The sequence below is a fragment of the Labrus mixtus genome, chromosome 2 (genome assembly GCF_963584025.1).
Source record: "Labrus mixtus chromosome 2, fLabMix1.1, whole genome shotgun sequence".
Classification (NCBI taxonomy): domain Eukaryota; kingdom Metazoa; phylum Chordata; class Actinopteri; order Labriformes; family Labridae; genus Labrus; species Labrus mixtus.
Window position 1 is genome coordinate 7,810,590 of NC_083613.1, and position 17,882 is coordinate 7,828,471.

Here is a 17,882-nt window from a genome sequence, read left to right on the forward strand (position 1 = left end):
GATCATGATATCCTTCCCTTCATGCCGTTACCTTGCTGTGGTGGGGAGGCTTGTGTGCTTCCATGACTCTGGAGGCTTTACCGGCTGGGGGTTAAAAAGAAACCCTGAAAAGGTTTCAGGGTAGAGGACTAGGCGAAAAGCAGTACCTGGCCTTCCAGCTTGCGGGTTGGACATGGGGCTAACAATTCCATGCCATAAAAACCCACCCTGTTGCATAAGCTATGACTAATGCTACAAATGCTGAAACAGTGTGACCTATCGTCGACTTGAGCCAGCCCACTGTTAATATGACCACGGCCTGATCAAAGCCCCTTTATACTGTTGATTCTGACAGAGAAACTTACAACACTTGTCATATTTCCAGCAGCCTAAACTATATTTAGGACATCTAGCAGTTGGCCTTTTAACCCATTTGACAATGTGCAATATGTTGTTTGTTGTGGTCAATGGAACATGCTTCTCTGTTCACATGTTTGTTGCTCGACTGTTGCTTGTTCTGTGTTTTTTTATCTTTTCATTCATACTACTGTGGAGGCAGCAGAGTGTATGCAGCATTCAGGTCCGAGAAAGAATGTCCTAAAAGGACATCTATGCTAGTAGTATTGTATTATATAATTGCATATCTTAACATATTGCATCGTGCTGTATCATGTTGTATTGTTTCTTTTCATATATTATAGTATGGTATTGTATGATAGATCATCATTTTGCACAGCAACGTATCCTATCCTTAACAAACACTATAAACTGAGTAACATCATAACACTTCATTTCAAAGTAAAATGTGAAGTTTTAACACTTCCTGTTGCTCTGTAAGGATAGAGGTGCAGTACTTACCAAATGTTCTTGCCGAGAGCTGTATTCTGTGTACAGACGCATCTACTCTGCCAAAAGGACGTATGAAAGAGAGTCTTGGAATTGATGTGGTAGGTGGAGCTGTGGTCATGGGTGGTGGGGTGGTTGGAATCTGGGTGTCAAACTCTTGGTTTCTGTATGTGGCACAGCAGTATCGAAAGGCACGGATGCACTCCCAGCCCTCTGTGATGTAAAGGGAGCGCCTCGTGCAGGAGTACGGCATGGGGATCTCCCTGAGGCCGTCCCTACAGCAGCGACGCTGCAGTTTCTCCTTGTAATAATCCTCTGGAGGCAGAAGGAGTGCAAGAGAGGGAACAAAGAGAGAATACTGTACAATACTAGTAATAATTATCAATATCTGCAATACGATGGCAATGTGTAAAGTTACATTCTACAATGGGAATGTCAAACCAGAAATGCTGCTGTCTAACCAGCTTGTTTTCTTGTTGAGTAGCATCTATTAGGTAGGTTATATTGAATTCATCATTTCTGAACAAACCATTAATGATAAGAGGACACTCACCCAGCTGGGCTTTACGTTTCAGCAGTTCAGCAGAGCGCCTCCTTCTGGTTCTTCCAGGGCACTGCAGGGCTAAGGAGAGGATCAAAACACAGGGGTTTAAAATCTTCCTCCCACCAACTATTACTAATATGTTTTTGGTGTCTCCAGCTTCCTACAAGCTGTTGCATGCCTATGTTAAACTGGTTGCCACATTTGCATTGGGCTTTGCACTCTTTCTTACATGGATGATTGTACTGTGTGAGTCAGTTGTGCATCTTTTCAGTTTGAAGTTGATTTGAATTGAGTTTTACTGCAACTATTTTTTTCTGCTTAGATAGATATAGATGAAAATGCTATAAACTGGTCAAAATAACATGAAGATCTTATCTACTAGATAAATTCAGTCTGTGTTTTGCATGGCCCTTTGAGTAAGTACGTTTATAGAACCTTTCAAGAGCAGATGTCACACAGTGCTTCACAATAAAATTAATAAAAAAAATTGATTAAATACATTGAGGGGAGGAGCTACCTTGTCTTGTTTCGGTTTTGAATCCTGCGCTGGAGGAGAAGAGCAGCCCCGCGTCGGAGAACACTGCCTTGGCATCCCTGCCTCCCCCGTGGGTGCAGCCGATGTCTCTGTGTTCCACCACATCCCAGAGCTGAGGAAAAGGAGAATGCAGTTAAAAAAAACTGTGGATATCATCTTTCAGCTTCAAAATGTACCCAGGCATATTTATTTCACAATACATGTTTGAAAAGAAAAAAAATCATCTGTAAGGTCACTGTCTTCTCTGCATTGCAAATAAAATTTGTCACATTCTTCAAACTCTGAATTTGAACTTCCTGCTTGGTTTCTGCAGGTTTGAAAAAAAAAAACACTTAAATGTAATTCTCAAATGGAAACTGGAATTATTTAAAAAAAAAAAAACTTTTGTTATGAGTTGATCCAATTTGATAGAAACTTGCTTTTTAATCAATGTATTAATGCTGTATAAAACGCTCTTTAAATTTCTACCATTAGCTTTCTGGTCCCTGCACAAGCCCAGTTTGTGTTCTAATGTGACATCTTTAACAAATGACACATACTGTAGCATGCATTGTTAATAAATGTCAAACATTTGTTCAGACTAATCATTTTGATCTATAGGACACTTTCAACTGTTTAGCTTTATGCTACTTTATATATTATAATAAAATGTAAGTCACAGAAGTCATTGGAACTCAAACACACACACACACACACACACACACACACACACACACACACACACACACACACACACACACACACAAGCACACCTTCCTCTGTGTCAGTCTGTCCTTGTTGAGCAGAAACACAGCGTTGTCCACGGCCACCATGCTAACTTTTGCCCCTGGATCTCCTCTGACTTCAAAACTTAATGTCTTTCCAGGTCTGTAGTCTCGATGTATGCCGTCCGCTGGCCCCACTCTCAGCTGTAACAGAGAATTAATCAAGAGTATTATGCAAAACAAGGGTGATAGTAAAAAAATAACCCAAAATTTGGGCCCATTATAAATAATTGGAAATATTTAACAAGGCAGATTTACATGATCAAAAAAGTGTCTATGTTGTTTCTTTAAACTTAAAATTCTACATCTTTACACACGGAGAAACAGATTTATTCAGGATATCAGAAATATTTCTAACTTAAAACTTTTTCTCTCGCTCCCTGCCGACATTATGTTTGTTTGTTAGTTTGTTAATTTGTGTGTTTGAATCCCCCTTTAGCTTCAGCATAGCAAGAAGCTATTCTTCCTGGTGTCTGCACTTTATAATGTGACAAAACAATTTACACATACTCATATTTTATCACAATACACACACATTACACAACATAGAGCACATCAACAATAACTAACAATACAAAAAAAAAAAAAAGATAATTAAAACCGCAAGCAGTGATGAAGAGCCCTCGCACCCCTGTGCATGTCGGGGTGTGTCGCAACCATGGGGAGCGCAGCAGCATGGGATGTGGCTAAACAGTGGGCTGTGCAGATTGATTTGAGGAAAAGTCGGCTCACAGAAATGCAGAGCAGTTCAGGCTGGCAATGTCATGATGCACAAAATGTGCTGCTGCAGTGACGTCTTTAGGCGTTTTCTCATATGCACTCCTGAAAATATGTGGATCATTTAAGGAGGAGTGCTCTGGATGTTCTCCTGTCCTGGCTGTTCACACATGCATTGCACGGCTGGAGACTACTCCTGTCAGACAGGATGGGGGACAGGGGGTCTCCTGAGGTAAGAACCTTTGAACTCCAGCAGAGTTTTTTTTACATTTTAATTTAAACCTTTGTGATGTGTAACTTAGAAAGCTATAATATAATAAAAATTATTTACTTTCAAGTGGTCAGACTATAAGATCCCAACAATAAAGAGTGTTGCAGCTCTTAAAAAAAGCATCTCTCTATCATCATAATCATTAAGGTAGCACATGCCGCATATGCCGCACATGAGTGGCACATGCTGCGGCATATGTCGGTCTGGTTCTCTCTCTCTCTCTCTCTCTCTCTCTCTCTCTCTGTCTCTCTCTCTCTCTCTGTGCATCGTCGGTTGACGGCCTGCCAGAACTTGATTGATATGCCGTTCTGGTCCACTCGTGCTCTGTCAGGTTGGCACATGCCGCGGAATATGCCGTTCTGGTCCAGTCATGTGCCGCGGCATATGAGTGGCACATGAGTCGCAAATAGTTGTGTGTTCAAATAGGGATGCTGTGAAATCTGAAAAATCTTTACACAAAAAATTGATAATAATGAGTATGGTCATTATGTAAATTTTTTCTCGTCTCATTCAGCTACATATGGCTCACCAATTGTCGTGCATGTAGGTTAACCGCAGTACCCTGATTGACGTTTGGGGGCGCTATGGAGTCATTTGGCGACACCCATGCACCGAAACACTTTCATACGTAAATTTCATACGAGGCTGAATTTTGGGTGAAGTTTGGTGAGTTTTCGTGCACGCTAAAGCACCCAAATATAGGTTCCTCGCTCCGAGGTCGGGGCTCTGACATTATTTATTGACATAAATAAAAGCTCAAAGAACAGACAATACAAAGACTACAGCATCTAAGAGATCATAACAGCCCATAGTTCCTTCAGACTACAAAGACTAAAGACTGAAGTTTCTCTGTAGGTCATTTTTCTTTAAGTGATTTTTTAAAACTGTATTCAGAAACTCATGAGCATATGTATGCACATACCAGGGCTGCTTGTGCCAAATATCATGAACCCTTATTTGGTCTTAACATTTGTATCGCCTACTCACCTTGCTCTGTGGTACAAAATGACCCGCCTTCACTTAACTCCTAAAATAAAGCAGCCTGATTGAATTTCAAATCCAAAATCTATTTTGCATGAAGAAACAACTTGACTTTGACTTTTCAGACTGACCAGTTTGAAAAAAACAAAGGAAGACATCATAAAAGATCATAGTTAATGAGGCCCAAATCTTCAAGTGTGTAACCACTGAGACTGAGCTGATATTCACTCACCCCTCCAACGCAAGAATCTACCACATCCACCCAGATGGAGTCAGGCACCACCTCCTCTCGCCCTGTCCAGATCCAGTAGAATGCCACAACCCGAAACGAAGGCAACATCTCCGGTGTGACCATCAGTCCAATACTGGTGATCACCTGACCGGTCACATCCACACGCTTGGCTACGATGATTTTACCTTTATTCACCACCTGAGGAAAATGAGGAACAAAGTCACATGCTTGATGATTGTTTTATTTAAACTTTGCTCTGAGCTTCCCAAAGGTCTCTACTACAGCTATTTCAGGATGCAGTGTTAAGAATCCTTACATGAAGAAGGAAATCTAAGCACATAACTCCACTTTTTAAACCTTGCACTAGCACTGTTCCTTTTCATTTTTTTGTCCCTTTACTTGTCTGTACTTGTACCTGTTTTTATTACTGATCTTCTTTCACGTCATGTTCCTGCCAGATCACAAAGGTCCTCCAATGCTTTCTTTTTAAACGTGCATCATGTGTTCCACCCAAGCATGGGCGGGAACCCTTTTTGTTTTTAAGCCCCAAAATGTTGGATGCTGTTATTTAGGAAAGTTGGTAATTAAATAAAGCTGAGTTGAGGAAAGAATGTGATAGCTGTTTCTTTTGACACTGTTGGACTGTTATTGTCTATAAAAAAAAAACTTGTGTTATAGGTGTTGAGGCAGATAATTTGTGAAAATACCTTTTTTCAAAGTAAAGATATCAAGTGTATTGCTCACCAGATATGTAACATGTTTAATGAGATCCCTGTTTGTCTGCTCTGCTGTGATGATGCTCAGCTTGAAAGACATTCTTTCTCCCACAGACACCTTGTTTGTCCCTGTGGAGATATACAGGTAGTTCTGTTGGCGGTGGTCCAGGCTGACGTATGACTGTATTGATTGATGATGTTTGGCCTGCTGCTCTGGTCTCAGATCAGCCTGGGTGGTCTCAGCCTGGAGAAAAACAGAAAAGATATTTATCCATATATATATTCCTGTCTTTGAAAGACAAAAGGGAGGTAGCATTACTACAGAAGGCCCAGAAACAGCATAAAAAAAACATTTTAAAATAAAAAAAAAAATGCAATAACTGAGAGACTTTAGAAATGCTCCAAACTGTGAAATGTTTTTTATGTGAAGGGTTAAATGAAATGCATGCAAATTATTATCCAGCACTAAATATTGTCTTCTTAACAACAGGTTTTCATGCTTTTGAAACTTTGTCGTTTTAAACTCATGCAATTGATCCAAAATGTCATATTGCACAGTGAACACGTGCTGCAATTATTATGTTTTATCATAAATTTATTTTAAAATTAACAACTGATTATTTTTTTAGCAATGCCCAAAAACTAGTGATGCCTTGAACTTGAAAAATCAGTTAAACTGAAACTCAAGTTTGTCAAACTTCTTGCCAACAGCCGACTGTGGAAACAACATAAGCAGAGAGTTAGATATTAAGTTTTATCCACAAATAAGGCAACAACAAGCCTGATGAGACTACAAACCTCCAAGACTGGGCTTTACTTGTCATATTACATATCATACGAGAGAGGTGGACTGCAATTACCAACTCTTAAGTGGTCTCTCTGGGCAGCTATGTTGTATTTAGTTAAGAATGACCCTCTGTTTCACTGTATGTGGGAGTGTCCACTGATAATCTTCTGGGAGAAGGTGTTGGATCCATGCAGTCAAATGATCGGTAAAGAGGTGCCTGTATATCCTTATGATTTTGTTTTTTCAGACTCAACCTTTGTTTCCTGGAGGCTAAACGATGCATTGCCTTCTTGACATCCTGTGGAGTCTCTCAGTGGTTGAATAAAATTATGCTCTATCTTGCTCTTTAAAAAATAAGTTTATTTTTTTCAAAGAACTTGACAAGTTTTGGAACATATAAAAAATTTTTTACACAACTTACTGGAGGGTAATGGTATGCAAAATGAGGTTTTGGACTGATGAAAAGTCTGATTGTGCTGCTGTGTTTTTTCTTTACCTTTGTATCCTTTTCTGTATTTATTTTGTTTGGTATGTGCTGTAATGTTATATTCTGTTTGTGTTTCCTCATAAAAGACAATAAATACACGTTTTTTTTTAAAAACAGTATAACCACTGTAAAACAAATCATAAAGAAATATTTGATAAGTTTAGACGTTTTCCAGAAATATATGTCACATTGAACTTTTGGGGGGAAATGCCTCAGGGATCTCCTCCCTTTTTTCATCTGAGAACTACATTGAAGAAATGAAAGTCGACCTTCTTATGATGCAAAGCTCATCAGAAATATTAATTTGCTGTTTTGGTGCATCCATGACTATTGGCATCTACGGTTGAGATATTTAGCTCAGACATCAATATATTTGTCATAATGTCATATTATGTGTGAACATTTTTATCAGTATATGAGGGAAAGTCAAAGAATTGTTACTAACTGATGAAGATTATTTCTTTTTTTTTTCATCAGGGGAAATTCTACAAAGGCATGGTGAGGCATGAAATGCATCAATTATTCTGATAAGTGGTTAAAGGACAACGAAAGTAAAAACAAAAAGCAAGTAAACACAACAGAAGTGTTAAATGATGAAAAAGTAAAATGCATAAATATAACAAATGTTCTGTCAGTAAAGTCTTTCTTACAGTGATGGTTTGTGGGCGTGAATTACTCGGCATGTTGATGGTGACTCTGGCTGTGCCGGAGACGATCAGGGGCGTGTCCAACATGTTCAACTTAACAGGAACATTACGAGCCGGGGAACCATCATGGTGGCTCACCTGGATCTGGACAGAAGTGGGGAAATTCACTGTGACTTTACCGACTTTACAGTTTGACCCTCACAGTTATTGAACACAAAGAAACATTGGTACAAAATGCAAATATTCATTTTTAGTCCCTGGATGTAAGAGGATGGTCTTTACTGTAAAGTCAAAGGGCAGGCCTGGCTTGAAGTACTTTGGTATGTCTTTGAAGGATAACACAAAGGGAGACTCCACTATTTTAATGCCAGTCTTCTCTGCTTCAACCAGATCACTGCCTGTACAAAAGAAAAAAAAGATACTATGTTAAACAGAAGTTAAAGACCAATCGCAATAAACCTGAACATTGATTTAAAGCTCTTAAGAGGAGCTTTTTTTTAATTCTCTTTTTTTTTAAGATTTATTTTGGGGCTTTCCGTGCCTTTATTGTCTAGACAGGACAGTAGATAGAGTCAGAATTAGGGAGAGAGAGTGGGGATTGACATACAGGGAAAAGAGCCAGAGGTCGGATTTGAACCTGAGCCGCCCACTTGGAGGACCCTTACCTCTGTACATCGGTCGCTAACTAACCACAGTGACTACAACGCGCCAAGCTTTCATTTTGTCTTGATTTACATCTAAGGGTACATCTTTCTCTTCCTGTCCTGTATTATGCCTAAATAGTGTTTACTGACAATAAATCTCAAACTGACTATGAAAATGTTGTAGTGCTCACAGTCCATGTGCATGCCCAGGTCAGGTAATGATTGGAAATGTGTGGGGTGGAGTTTGGCCTGCCTCCGCTCTACTGTTTGTTCAGCAGTGATATGGAGTGATATGGACTTAACCAGCTGGTCTCGTTAAGAGGATTTTAAGAGGATTTTAAATGACTTGGAGGCGGACACATCTGGCTGTAGATGTTCTCCCTGATATGTTTGTGGATGATCTTGACAAACATTTGTTGTTCAGATTTGTTATTTGTGTCTGTTAATGTCTAATAATGTATTTTTTTTGTATTTGTATTTTTGGCTGCTCGTTGTTTGTATTAATTGTGCTGCTGCCTGCCGTGGCCAGGACACTCTGGAAAAATAGTTGTAATCTCAATGAGTTTCTTTCCTAGTTAAATAAAGGTTAAAAAATATCTTCAATACAACTTTTAAGTCTTTTGACCACTGATTAAATCACAAGACCAGCCAAGTATCAAATTCGCTTAATTTGTCAGTTTCATAAGGCCAAAAATAAACTAGACTATTTAACATCTCAATATTCTATGGCAGTTTTTTTTTCTCCTTAAAAAAGCGGATTAAGAGAGGACTACAGTATCAGCTAAACGCTCTGGGAACATTGAACTCTGATCGCTTGCCATTTAGGGATAGAAACTGTATTAAAAACAACATTTTGGTACACAGACCTATTAGAAAAAATCCTAATTATCTCTGTGCAAAAATGTTGTTCCTAATACATTTTCCACAACAACAAGTGTATAGGACAGTGGGCAGAAGTTATCTTTTCCCCCAACTTAACTTGCTCCACATTTTCCAAAAGTGAAGTTATTGGGGATGGTCAAAATGTTTGAAGACATGAGGTTCAAAGTAATCTGATTACATCTGACTTCATGATAGATTTCAAAAGTTGAATTTTTGGGATGACACCATTGATCTATCCTGCAAAGGGCAAATATAAACCGTGTTCTGATTGTGACATGTGGAAAAGTTTGATGTTATCAGGCTGGGGTTCAAAGAACAAAGCAAACACTCGATTACTGGCAGCAGCACACTACACCGGCTTCAACACAGTTTGTTTTGTAATCCTGTGGTCATTTAAAATCCTTTGACCTAAAAAAAAGATCATTATATTGATTTAAAGAAAACCCATGTTTAACAATGTTTGACTCATGTTTGTACTAATTTGTCATAGGGTTGACTTCCTGTTATGTGTATCTGATAACATGATGTTCTTACCGGACTGTGTAAGCACAGAAGCCTTGACATACACAGAGTTCCCCACCAAAGATCTGATGTTGGGGTACGCTCTCTTTATCTCCTCCATGCTCAGTACTACAACTCCTCCATCCAGCTGCAGGAGAACAACAACACATGAACCCGTTTTATAACATTCTTGACATTAGGAAAATCAATGAGAGCAGCTTATGAATGTTGTAAATGAGTAGTAACTTACATCTGAAACCTGCTTTACTGAAGGCAACCTGCGCATCTCATTGTTGATATTCACTCCAAACACAACATAGGCCGTCCCCTGCACCGGCTCCCCATACAGGTACCTAAAACACAACACACAAAAACAAAAAAACAATCAACAAAGTTGACAGTCAACAGTTTTGATTCATTCATTTTCCTCATGTTCTGTCTTTATGTCATCAGACTTTTTTATAAACAAGGTTGATATTTCATGTTTGCACATTCTAGTTGCTGGAGGGGCCAGTGTAGGGTTAGACTATAGGTTTAGAATTTCTATAAAGGTTAAACCAAAGACTGAAGAGGACATAGCTACTGTGACAGCAACTATTGCTTTGGTCATTTTCTGGTCTACTAAGATCCAGTCAGACTCCTGAGTTGTAACCAGTAGAGTGGCCTTTACCGGCCATTAGAGAAAATGCAGATTTAAGGCACTACAGCATTGTTTTCACTTTTAAAATGATGACACTGCATCCACTAAACACATGAAAAAAAACATAAGAACAGGACCAGCATGGAGTAAGGTGTAGAGATTATGTCAACAGGGGAAGCAGTTTAAAGGCTTTATATGCAATTTTTCACACTTAAATATAATATAAATCAAGTATATCCTCTGAAAATAACTCTGTGAGTCATGACTGTCTACAATGGGTGTAACACCCGAGTCCCACTGTCTGTGATGTTTTCAGAGTTTTCAGAGTCCTATCTTCAGTTTGTTGACATCGCCCGGACGGCCGGCTGACTCCTCCCCTCGTGTATAAAAGTTGTTTAATTGAGGGACTAGAGAAAAGAAGAATAACATACTGTACTCACTGCTTAACTGTGTTTCTAGATCACGCTCATTTCAGGTAAATTTACATGCAGTGTGAAGATACGAGCATAATAAAGATTAGCATTAGCATTAGCATGCTAACACAACAATGCACCGCAAGTTGTTTTGGTTTCAAGCTGGTGCTCAAGGGCGACATCTGCTGGATCAAAAAATCGCATATAAAGCCTTTAAGTTGAGTTCCCATTTTTATATTTTCCAAATACAGGTCCAACCTTTTCTGCCCTACTATTCATAACAAACTTAACCAAACTGTGACCATTTCACAATGACAAAAACTTCACCTGGTCACTCTGTTAGGTGCAGAAAAGTGTCATGGATTGAGTAAATATTAAGTCAACCGTGACATTTGGTTTTACATTACACACAAACAGATATCTCTTAGGTGAAGTTTGACTTGTAGGCTATCCTAGCTAATCAAACACAGTAACATTAGCCAATCAAAAGAAAGTAGGACAGGTGTACAACTTTGGAGAAAAAAAATCTGTTCAGTTAGAACTAGTGTGGGTGTCAGGGTTCCTTTAAATGATAAATACATGTGGACAAAATATGTTTTATAATAAAGAGCATGAGTATGTGAGTGTTTTTCAATCCACCTTGCTGAGATCTCTACAATGAGTTCAGTGTCATCCAGGCTGAGAAAGGACTTCTTGGGCGTCAAGGTAACATTGAAGGCAGGAAGCACTGAAACACAGCAGGCCAGAGCAGAAATATGTTGCATTGCCATGGTGTCAGACTGACATTGTTTCTAGCATTAAAGAGAAACAATATGCGATTTTACAAGCAAAAAATCTCAGCCAGCACAGTTTAACTTGACCTACCATATTTCTTCACCACAAAATTGGCGGTAAATGTGTTCTGCTGCCAGTGATCAAACTTTGCAATCACCTTCCATATGCCTTCCCTGCCACATCAGAGATAATCAGAAGATAATACATTCATTGGTTGGTACGTTTCTAATGTGAAGGTTTTAAGTGTCTTCAGCCATGCAAAGATCTTCTTAGTTAAGTATATTAGCAAACATACTAACATTTCTTAAGCCCAGTAACCATGGAAGTTTTATTTGATTGCTAGAATTATATTGCTAGAATTGCTAGAAGTATAACACATACGGACTATCTTGCAGCACTGATGGCTAATTTGTGGGATCACCAAAGTCAGTGAGATGTATCTTCATGTGTCCCATTTTTTTCATGTACATTAAATAAAAATGCCTGAAATGCCTATAAAATAGAAAAAAAATCATCATCAAAATATGTGATTAGATAAAATAGGTGATTTTTTTGGAGACAGTGTTTCAGAATTCAAATTACTTTCTAAAACTCAGATTTCTTCTTGCGTTCTTTGAATTTTTTGATAAATTTGCACCAGAAGAATGTTCCCCATGGTCAGTCAAAGTGGCAAAAAAAACAAAAAACAATTAAGATTTTAAAAATCTACATTATGCATGTACTGGTACTACACAATCGTATTTAAAGGCTGAGTTTCTTTTCAGTGAAGTGAGTTTTGTCATCTTTTCAAGCCACATATTACCTAACCTAACATGGAGCAACAGGAAAATAAACATGTCATGATGAGAGAGTGGTTGATTCAGTTTGGAGTTCTTCTGAGTAACTCTGGATGAAACTGTTGAATAAAAAACAGTCCTTTCTTCTCTATCGTGTACTGTTGAGATACATTACAGCCAGCACTTTACAATATCCTGAAGGTTGCTGTGGTGCCAGTCTGGTATGTAAAATGGGAGGTATCTTTTGCCCCCCAAAAGAGGGATACTCAGCTAAAGTCCATTGATAAAATACTATCAATGTTTTTTTTAATTCTCAGCAGAGGATTAATTTTAAATACAAACCAAAAGAAAGGATCTCACTTGACAATTTCAGAGAGAACTAAAGTGTCTTTAAAGATGCCATCAACAGCTCTGGTCCTGGAGATCTGCTTAACCACTATACCGTCTGTGTTCTGAAACACACACACACACACACACACACACACACACACACACACACACACACACACACACACACACACACACACACACACACACACACACACACACACACACACACACAGGATGTCACAGAAGTCTTATGAAATCTATTTTGTCTTTGAAGTAATCTCATTGTACTTGCAGATCTAAAAACAAAGTATTCAAACTCTTTTTGTTTTATTTTAACTCCTTAATGTAAAGGAAAGGCCCCAAATTTACTTGGGCTGCATTTAATGATCATGTTCATAATGAAGAAATCTATTAAGCTGTTTTTATTTGGTCAAATGTGAAAAATGTAACCTTACTATGCCTTAAACCCCAAGTTTATATTTTATAGGTCTTGTTTTGACCAGCAGCCTCAATTCCAAAGATCCCCATTTAAAGGTATACAAAAGAAAAGAAAAGCAACAAATGATATGTTTTTGGTACAAACATTAATCTAAATGTTTGGTTTAGTATCAAAGAGTTGCAAGAGTTTCTGCAGATTAATCCTTGATTCAACACATTATTTCTTTACCTGGATGTCTATCGTGATGGAGCTGTTGAAAGCCTTGAAAGCAGGAGAGGACACGAAGGCTCTAAACTGAACTGAAAACGGGATAAGAGATCAAATAAAATACATAACATGGCTTTCAAAAAATCTGTTTTTAATAAAACTAATTAGAAGTGTCAAACCAATTCATGTTTCATCTCAACATGCCCATTAGGCTATGTGAGTATTGAGTTCTCACCAGTGTCTCCAGGGTTGTAGATGGGTTTGTCCGTCTGGATGAAGATGTATCCTGAGTGAAAGGAAACCATCAACAACCTCTCCTCTGTGTGGAAGCCCCCAAAGCTCACAGACAGATGCACAAACTTGTTCTTCTTCTCATCACGGTTCAAGAGGTCAGAGGGAAGCTGGGCTCAAATGATATACACAGGATGATGTTTAGAATAAAGAAAGCATTACTCCTGATAACCGAACATTAAAGCGCTGCTGCTCATTAGTCTGTCCGATGTTTAGGTCATGTGACATCATTCAGCTTGTTTGTGTGCTCTTGAATAACAACAAGGATCTTAAGTTTGCTCATTAATTACAAATTATAATTGAATCTGCATTACCAGGCTGATAAATACATCTAACTGCATAAAGACTGTAGTCATATTTCTTTTTTTTATGAAGGCTGGTTGTTAAAGGGATTGTTTTCAACAATTAACGGCACCTGATTTTAAAATTTTAAAAGTGTTTGTCATAACTTTGAACTAAAGATCAAGACAGATGACACCTTCTAGGCATTCACTTTAATTTTTGTTTTTTGAGGAAAGCTTTATATTTTCCAAATGTCACATTGGGCTATTTTTTGTTCAGAAACAATAAAAAAAACACAAGCAAATGAAATCATTTCATAATGACAATCAACAAGGGGGACAAAGCTTGACACAAAATAACTATTTCTAGCATGTTACAATGTTCATTTTTAAGCTTTCTTGTCCATTATTTTATCAGTTTTAGTTGAAATACATATTAAAAAGGCATGTTTTTTTTTTTTTACAGTAATGCATAGTTGGAAATGTACAAACTTTTTTTTTTTGGCTTGTTTCGCTTTGTAAAGGACTTTGGAAAGAGTAGGAAGCTGGGTGGAGAGAGCGGGGGAATTACATTCATGAGTCACCTGTATAGACTTGAGAGTGTGGTATCCATTCTCCTGGTTGAGTACGGCAGAGTCCTGCAGCAGCATGGTGGTCTTACTGAAGTCCTGGATGGAGATAGAAACGGTGACAGGGTCGGACAGGCCGTCGCCCACCATGTAGATGTTCTCCTCACTGTCTGCTCGCAGCAGGTCTGGAGCCAGGAGGGTGAACCTGCAGAAAGAAAAATATCAAGCAGGGGATGTTCTCATTAACTGTGAAGGTATTGCAAGTATATAAAGAATATCCTGTATATAATAGTGTGTGATTAGAATAAATAGAAAAAGTCTCTGTGTGAAAACTCTGGAAAATTTTACGCTGCTCTGTCTGATAGAATGATTCATCTTTGATTACTTTAATTACTAATATGTTGAAAACCTCCCCAACATGGGTGCAAGGTTATGAACAAGTTCTGTCCTGCCAGTTGTATCCCTCTGCAGGAAGTACCAAACAGTAAACTGACATGTAAACTATGCCAGGTATTGGTGTTCTTCATATAGCCCATTAAAGAGTAAACACAGATTGAAATGTTGGTAAATGGTCACATTATAAAATGTCACATAGTAAAATGCTTTGATAAGTAAAAAAAGTTAAACTGCATCAATTGTTGTATGAAAAGGCATCCAACTGTACCTCGGAGAACTTGAGTCCATTTTGATTGGTAAACTGCAAATAAACAGGACAAAAAGTATTTATTTCAGTCATGACAGGACAATGCAAACTAAGGCAGGTAAAACAAAAAAAACATGTAATTCAATAAAAATAAAAAAATCTCTTTTGGCTTCCACCTGGCTACATTTAAGTATATACATATATATACACATATACTCCACCTGACATTTAAGTTGGATAACATATCGCCTACGTAGAATAAATATTACACTCATCAGTCTGTTATCATACTTAGCTGTTACTGCTGATACTACACTTACTTTTACCATTATTAGTGTTTTCAGACCAAACAGTTCCGGGGACTTCTTAAGAAGAACTATCCACTATGGAGTTCCCTGAGAACTACACATCATGGGGACTTTTTTTCCTGTCTGCATTTGCACTGCCATGGTACCTACTCTGAAGCAGGAGCTAAAAATGGTTCCTCTAAATGGGGTTCTAGGAACCAAAAATAGTTCAGAGTTCCTGCGGTGTAGAATGAATAAAAACAGAGCAGGGTTCCAACGGTTCCTAGAACTATGATAAAGTTCCCGTGGTCCAAAAACTCCTAATGACATTGTAGCTATAAATCTATCTTGTTCATTGTTGCTGTTGTTGCTCTGTTTGTCTCCATCAATCTCCCTCTATCCCACTTTCCAAGCCCAACACACTTTGGGCAGATGGCTGTCCATCATGAATTTGCTTCTGCTCAAGGTTTCTGCTTCTCCTTACCTCTGTGACTTTGCTAAATGATGCTTAGTGCTCAGGTGGATTAGTGTTGGGTCTTTGTAGATAATATAACAAAGAGTAAAGTCTTTTACCTGCTCTTTTGTAAAGTGTCTTGAGATATATTTGTCCTGAATTGGTGATATACAATTAAGATTGATTGATGGGTGATACTTTTTGTAGTTGTTAATATTTCACTGTCAAACAAATCGGATAAAGCTGAAAAGGCTAAACCGAAACAAATTATTTCAATATTCTGAGTTGGGAGCATCTAATTATGTCTCCCTCCTTGGTGTTAGGGATTTTTCTGTCAAAAAATAAACACAAAGTTATGGTTTATCAACTACCACTAAGCTCAGTCTAAACATTTCAGAATCAATAGTCAAATGATTTTTCCCTCACGGTTAAAGGTGAATTAAACCGTCTGAAGACTTATTTTAAGGTTCCATTGATCTCATGTTTTCTGTTTTCTTTGACTACTTACTGGCGCTCCCAGAATCGGTCAATTGGTTCAAATCTGTGGAGCAGAATCAGAGACAGCAAACACTTACAAGTACAAGAAGAATAAAGGTATTAACCGTGTATACATACTTTGTGCACAAATACACATACCTGTCAAGCCAAGGCGGTATGTGAAGAACACATAGAACAGACACATTAGTGAAAAGTATTTCAGAAAAGATAGAAATTGTCCAAACAATCAGAAATAAAATACCTTCTTCTATTGTTGAATAACTGTCCATTGGCCTTGCAGAGAAGCATGAGGAATAAAATATTATGCAGCTTCCAGCGATCCATGTTGACTGACTGGAAGCCTCAGTGGACTGTGGCCTCTGGAGAGACGGCCAGATACTATAACAGACCCCCCCCCCCCCCCTTATCACACAATGTCTAGTCACAGGAGGAGGAGGAGGAGGAGGAGGAGGTGTTTCTGATCAATAATGGTGACATGATTTAAAAACATACACAGAGTCGTTGTTGATTAGAAAACTCACACACCTTCTGCCAAATATGGCGAGGAGGAGATGGAGCCTGTGGGATCTGTATTTTTAAAGTTTATTAAGCTGCATTAACACAACCTCAATAAAGCCCATGGACATTAATGAAAAGTTATTTCACATTAACCCCCAGAAGGAAGACAAAAAAGTATTTCATGGTTATCTCAAGAGTTCATGTTTTTTCTCTTCATTCTTTTTTGATTCTAGGGTTGATGGACGCCAATATCAGCCTTTTATTGATTCAAATAGTTTGATGGGGTATAATTGACTTCGGAGCCTGTTCATGTGTACTTTCAAGCAGTATCTCATTCTTCAGCAGGTCCCATTTTTCTGGAGATTAAAAGAAGGGAGCTACTCAACCAACATCCAGGTAGCTTACGCTTTAGCTGTTTAAACCTAGCTTCCACTGAGTTGCTTTCACTGAGTATATAACATTAGAATCATCACTAAATACAGAACAAACCACAACTTTTCAACATTTTAGTAAAATAACAAAAAAACTCACTCAGCCTGAATCAACTTCTTCAGCTTCTTTTTTAACGTCTTTAACGTTAAGAGTGAAAACATTAAGATGGAAATATGTCATCAGTATTGCAACTCATGTCTTTTTTGATTCCTCTACTAACTGAAATGAATGTGTCACTTGTATTTCACATTCTGAAATGGTGAATTATTTACATGGTACATTATTTACGTCCTTCCCTGTTTCTTCTCATCCCAACACACCCTCTTTGTAACTTTTCCCACACATGTTTTATCACTTTTTACGACACGCTTGACCGCACATATGTTTTACACCTGTTTCCAAACATGTCACTGTAACCATGCCTTGCCTTTTTTTTGTCTTCCAGAGGCAGAAAGAACGCAAGAAACTGGAGAGAGAGGAGAGGATGGAGGACGCTTCAGAGCAGGTGATAACAGCCAAAAGAGAATTTGTATGATGCCGTTTGGCCTTGTTAAACCTGGCCCACAAGAGGGCAGTATAAAAAGGAGCACAATATGTTCTAAAGAGATTTTTCTTAACATAGTCTGAACTCATAATGAGAATATCTTTGCCAACATATTGGCCTGGGCGTATAATATTCGACAATGCCGTCATCATCTGACATTTGATCTGTAATAAAGTGCCCTAAATATTTAATTTTGGTGCTAACACTCAACACCTGTCCTGACAGGTAAAACTTGGGAAAGTTTAAGTCCTTGGCCCCTTTTGTTCTGCATAT

General features: G+C 38.2%; 1 protein-coding gene across 1 annotated transcript in view; it reads right to left on the reverse strand.

Annotated features, from left to right (window-relative positions):
• LOC132954090 (complement C3-like) overlaps positions 1 to 15,022 on the reverse strand; it is a 29,564-nt gene extending 14,542 nt beyond the window's left edge. The window contains exons 1-18 of the mRNA XM_061026551.1: positions 14,918 to 15,022; positions 14,269 to 14,458; positions 13,348 to 13,513; positions 13,134 to 13,204; positions 12,497 to 12,588; positions 11,451 to 11,533; positions 11,226 to 11,313; positions 9,784 to 9,886; positions 9,567 to 9,681; positions 7,789 to 7,904; positions 7,510 to 7,650; positions 5,614 to 5,829; positions 4,870 to 5,067; positions 2,657 to 2,812; positions 1,887 to 2,016; positions 1,379 to 1,447; positions 838 to 1,140; positions 32 to 104 (exon numbers count right to left, since the gene is read on the reverse strand). Of these exons, the coding sequence (XP_060882534.1) occupies positions 32 to 104; positions 838 to 1,140; positions 1,379 to 1,447; positions 1,887 to 2,016; positions 2,657 to 2,812; positions 4,870 to 5,067; positions 5,614 to 5,829; positions 7,510 to 7,650; positions 7,789 to 7,904; positions 9,567 to 9,681; positions 9,784 to 9,886; positions 11,226 to 11,313; positions 11,451 to 11,533; positions 12,497 to 12,588; positions 13,134 to 13,204; positions 13,348 to 13,513; positions 14,269 to 14,458; positions 14,918 to 14,937 (2,330 nt within the window). The 5' untranslated portion in view covers positions 14,938 to 15,022. The remainder of the gene's footprint in view (positions 1 to 31; positions 105 to 837; positions 1,141 to 1,378; positions 1,448 to 1,886; positions 2,017 to 2,656; positions 2,813 to 4,869; positions 5,068 to 5,613; positions 5,830 to 7,509; positions 7,651 to 7,788; positions 7,905 to 9,566; positions 9,682 to 9,783; positions 9,887 to 11,225; positions 11,314 to 11,450; positions 11,534 to 12,496; positions 12,589 to 13,133; positions 13,205 to 13,347; positions 13,514 to 14,268; positions 14,459 to 14,917) is intronic.
• Between the last annotated feature and the right edge of the window lie 2,860 nt (positions 15,023 to 17,882).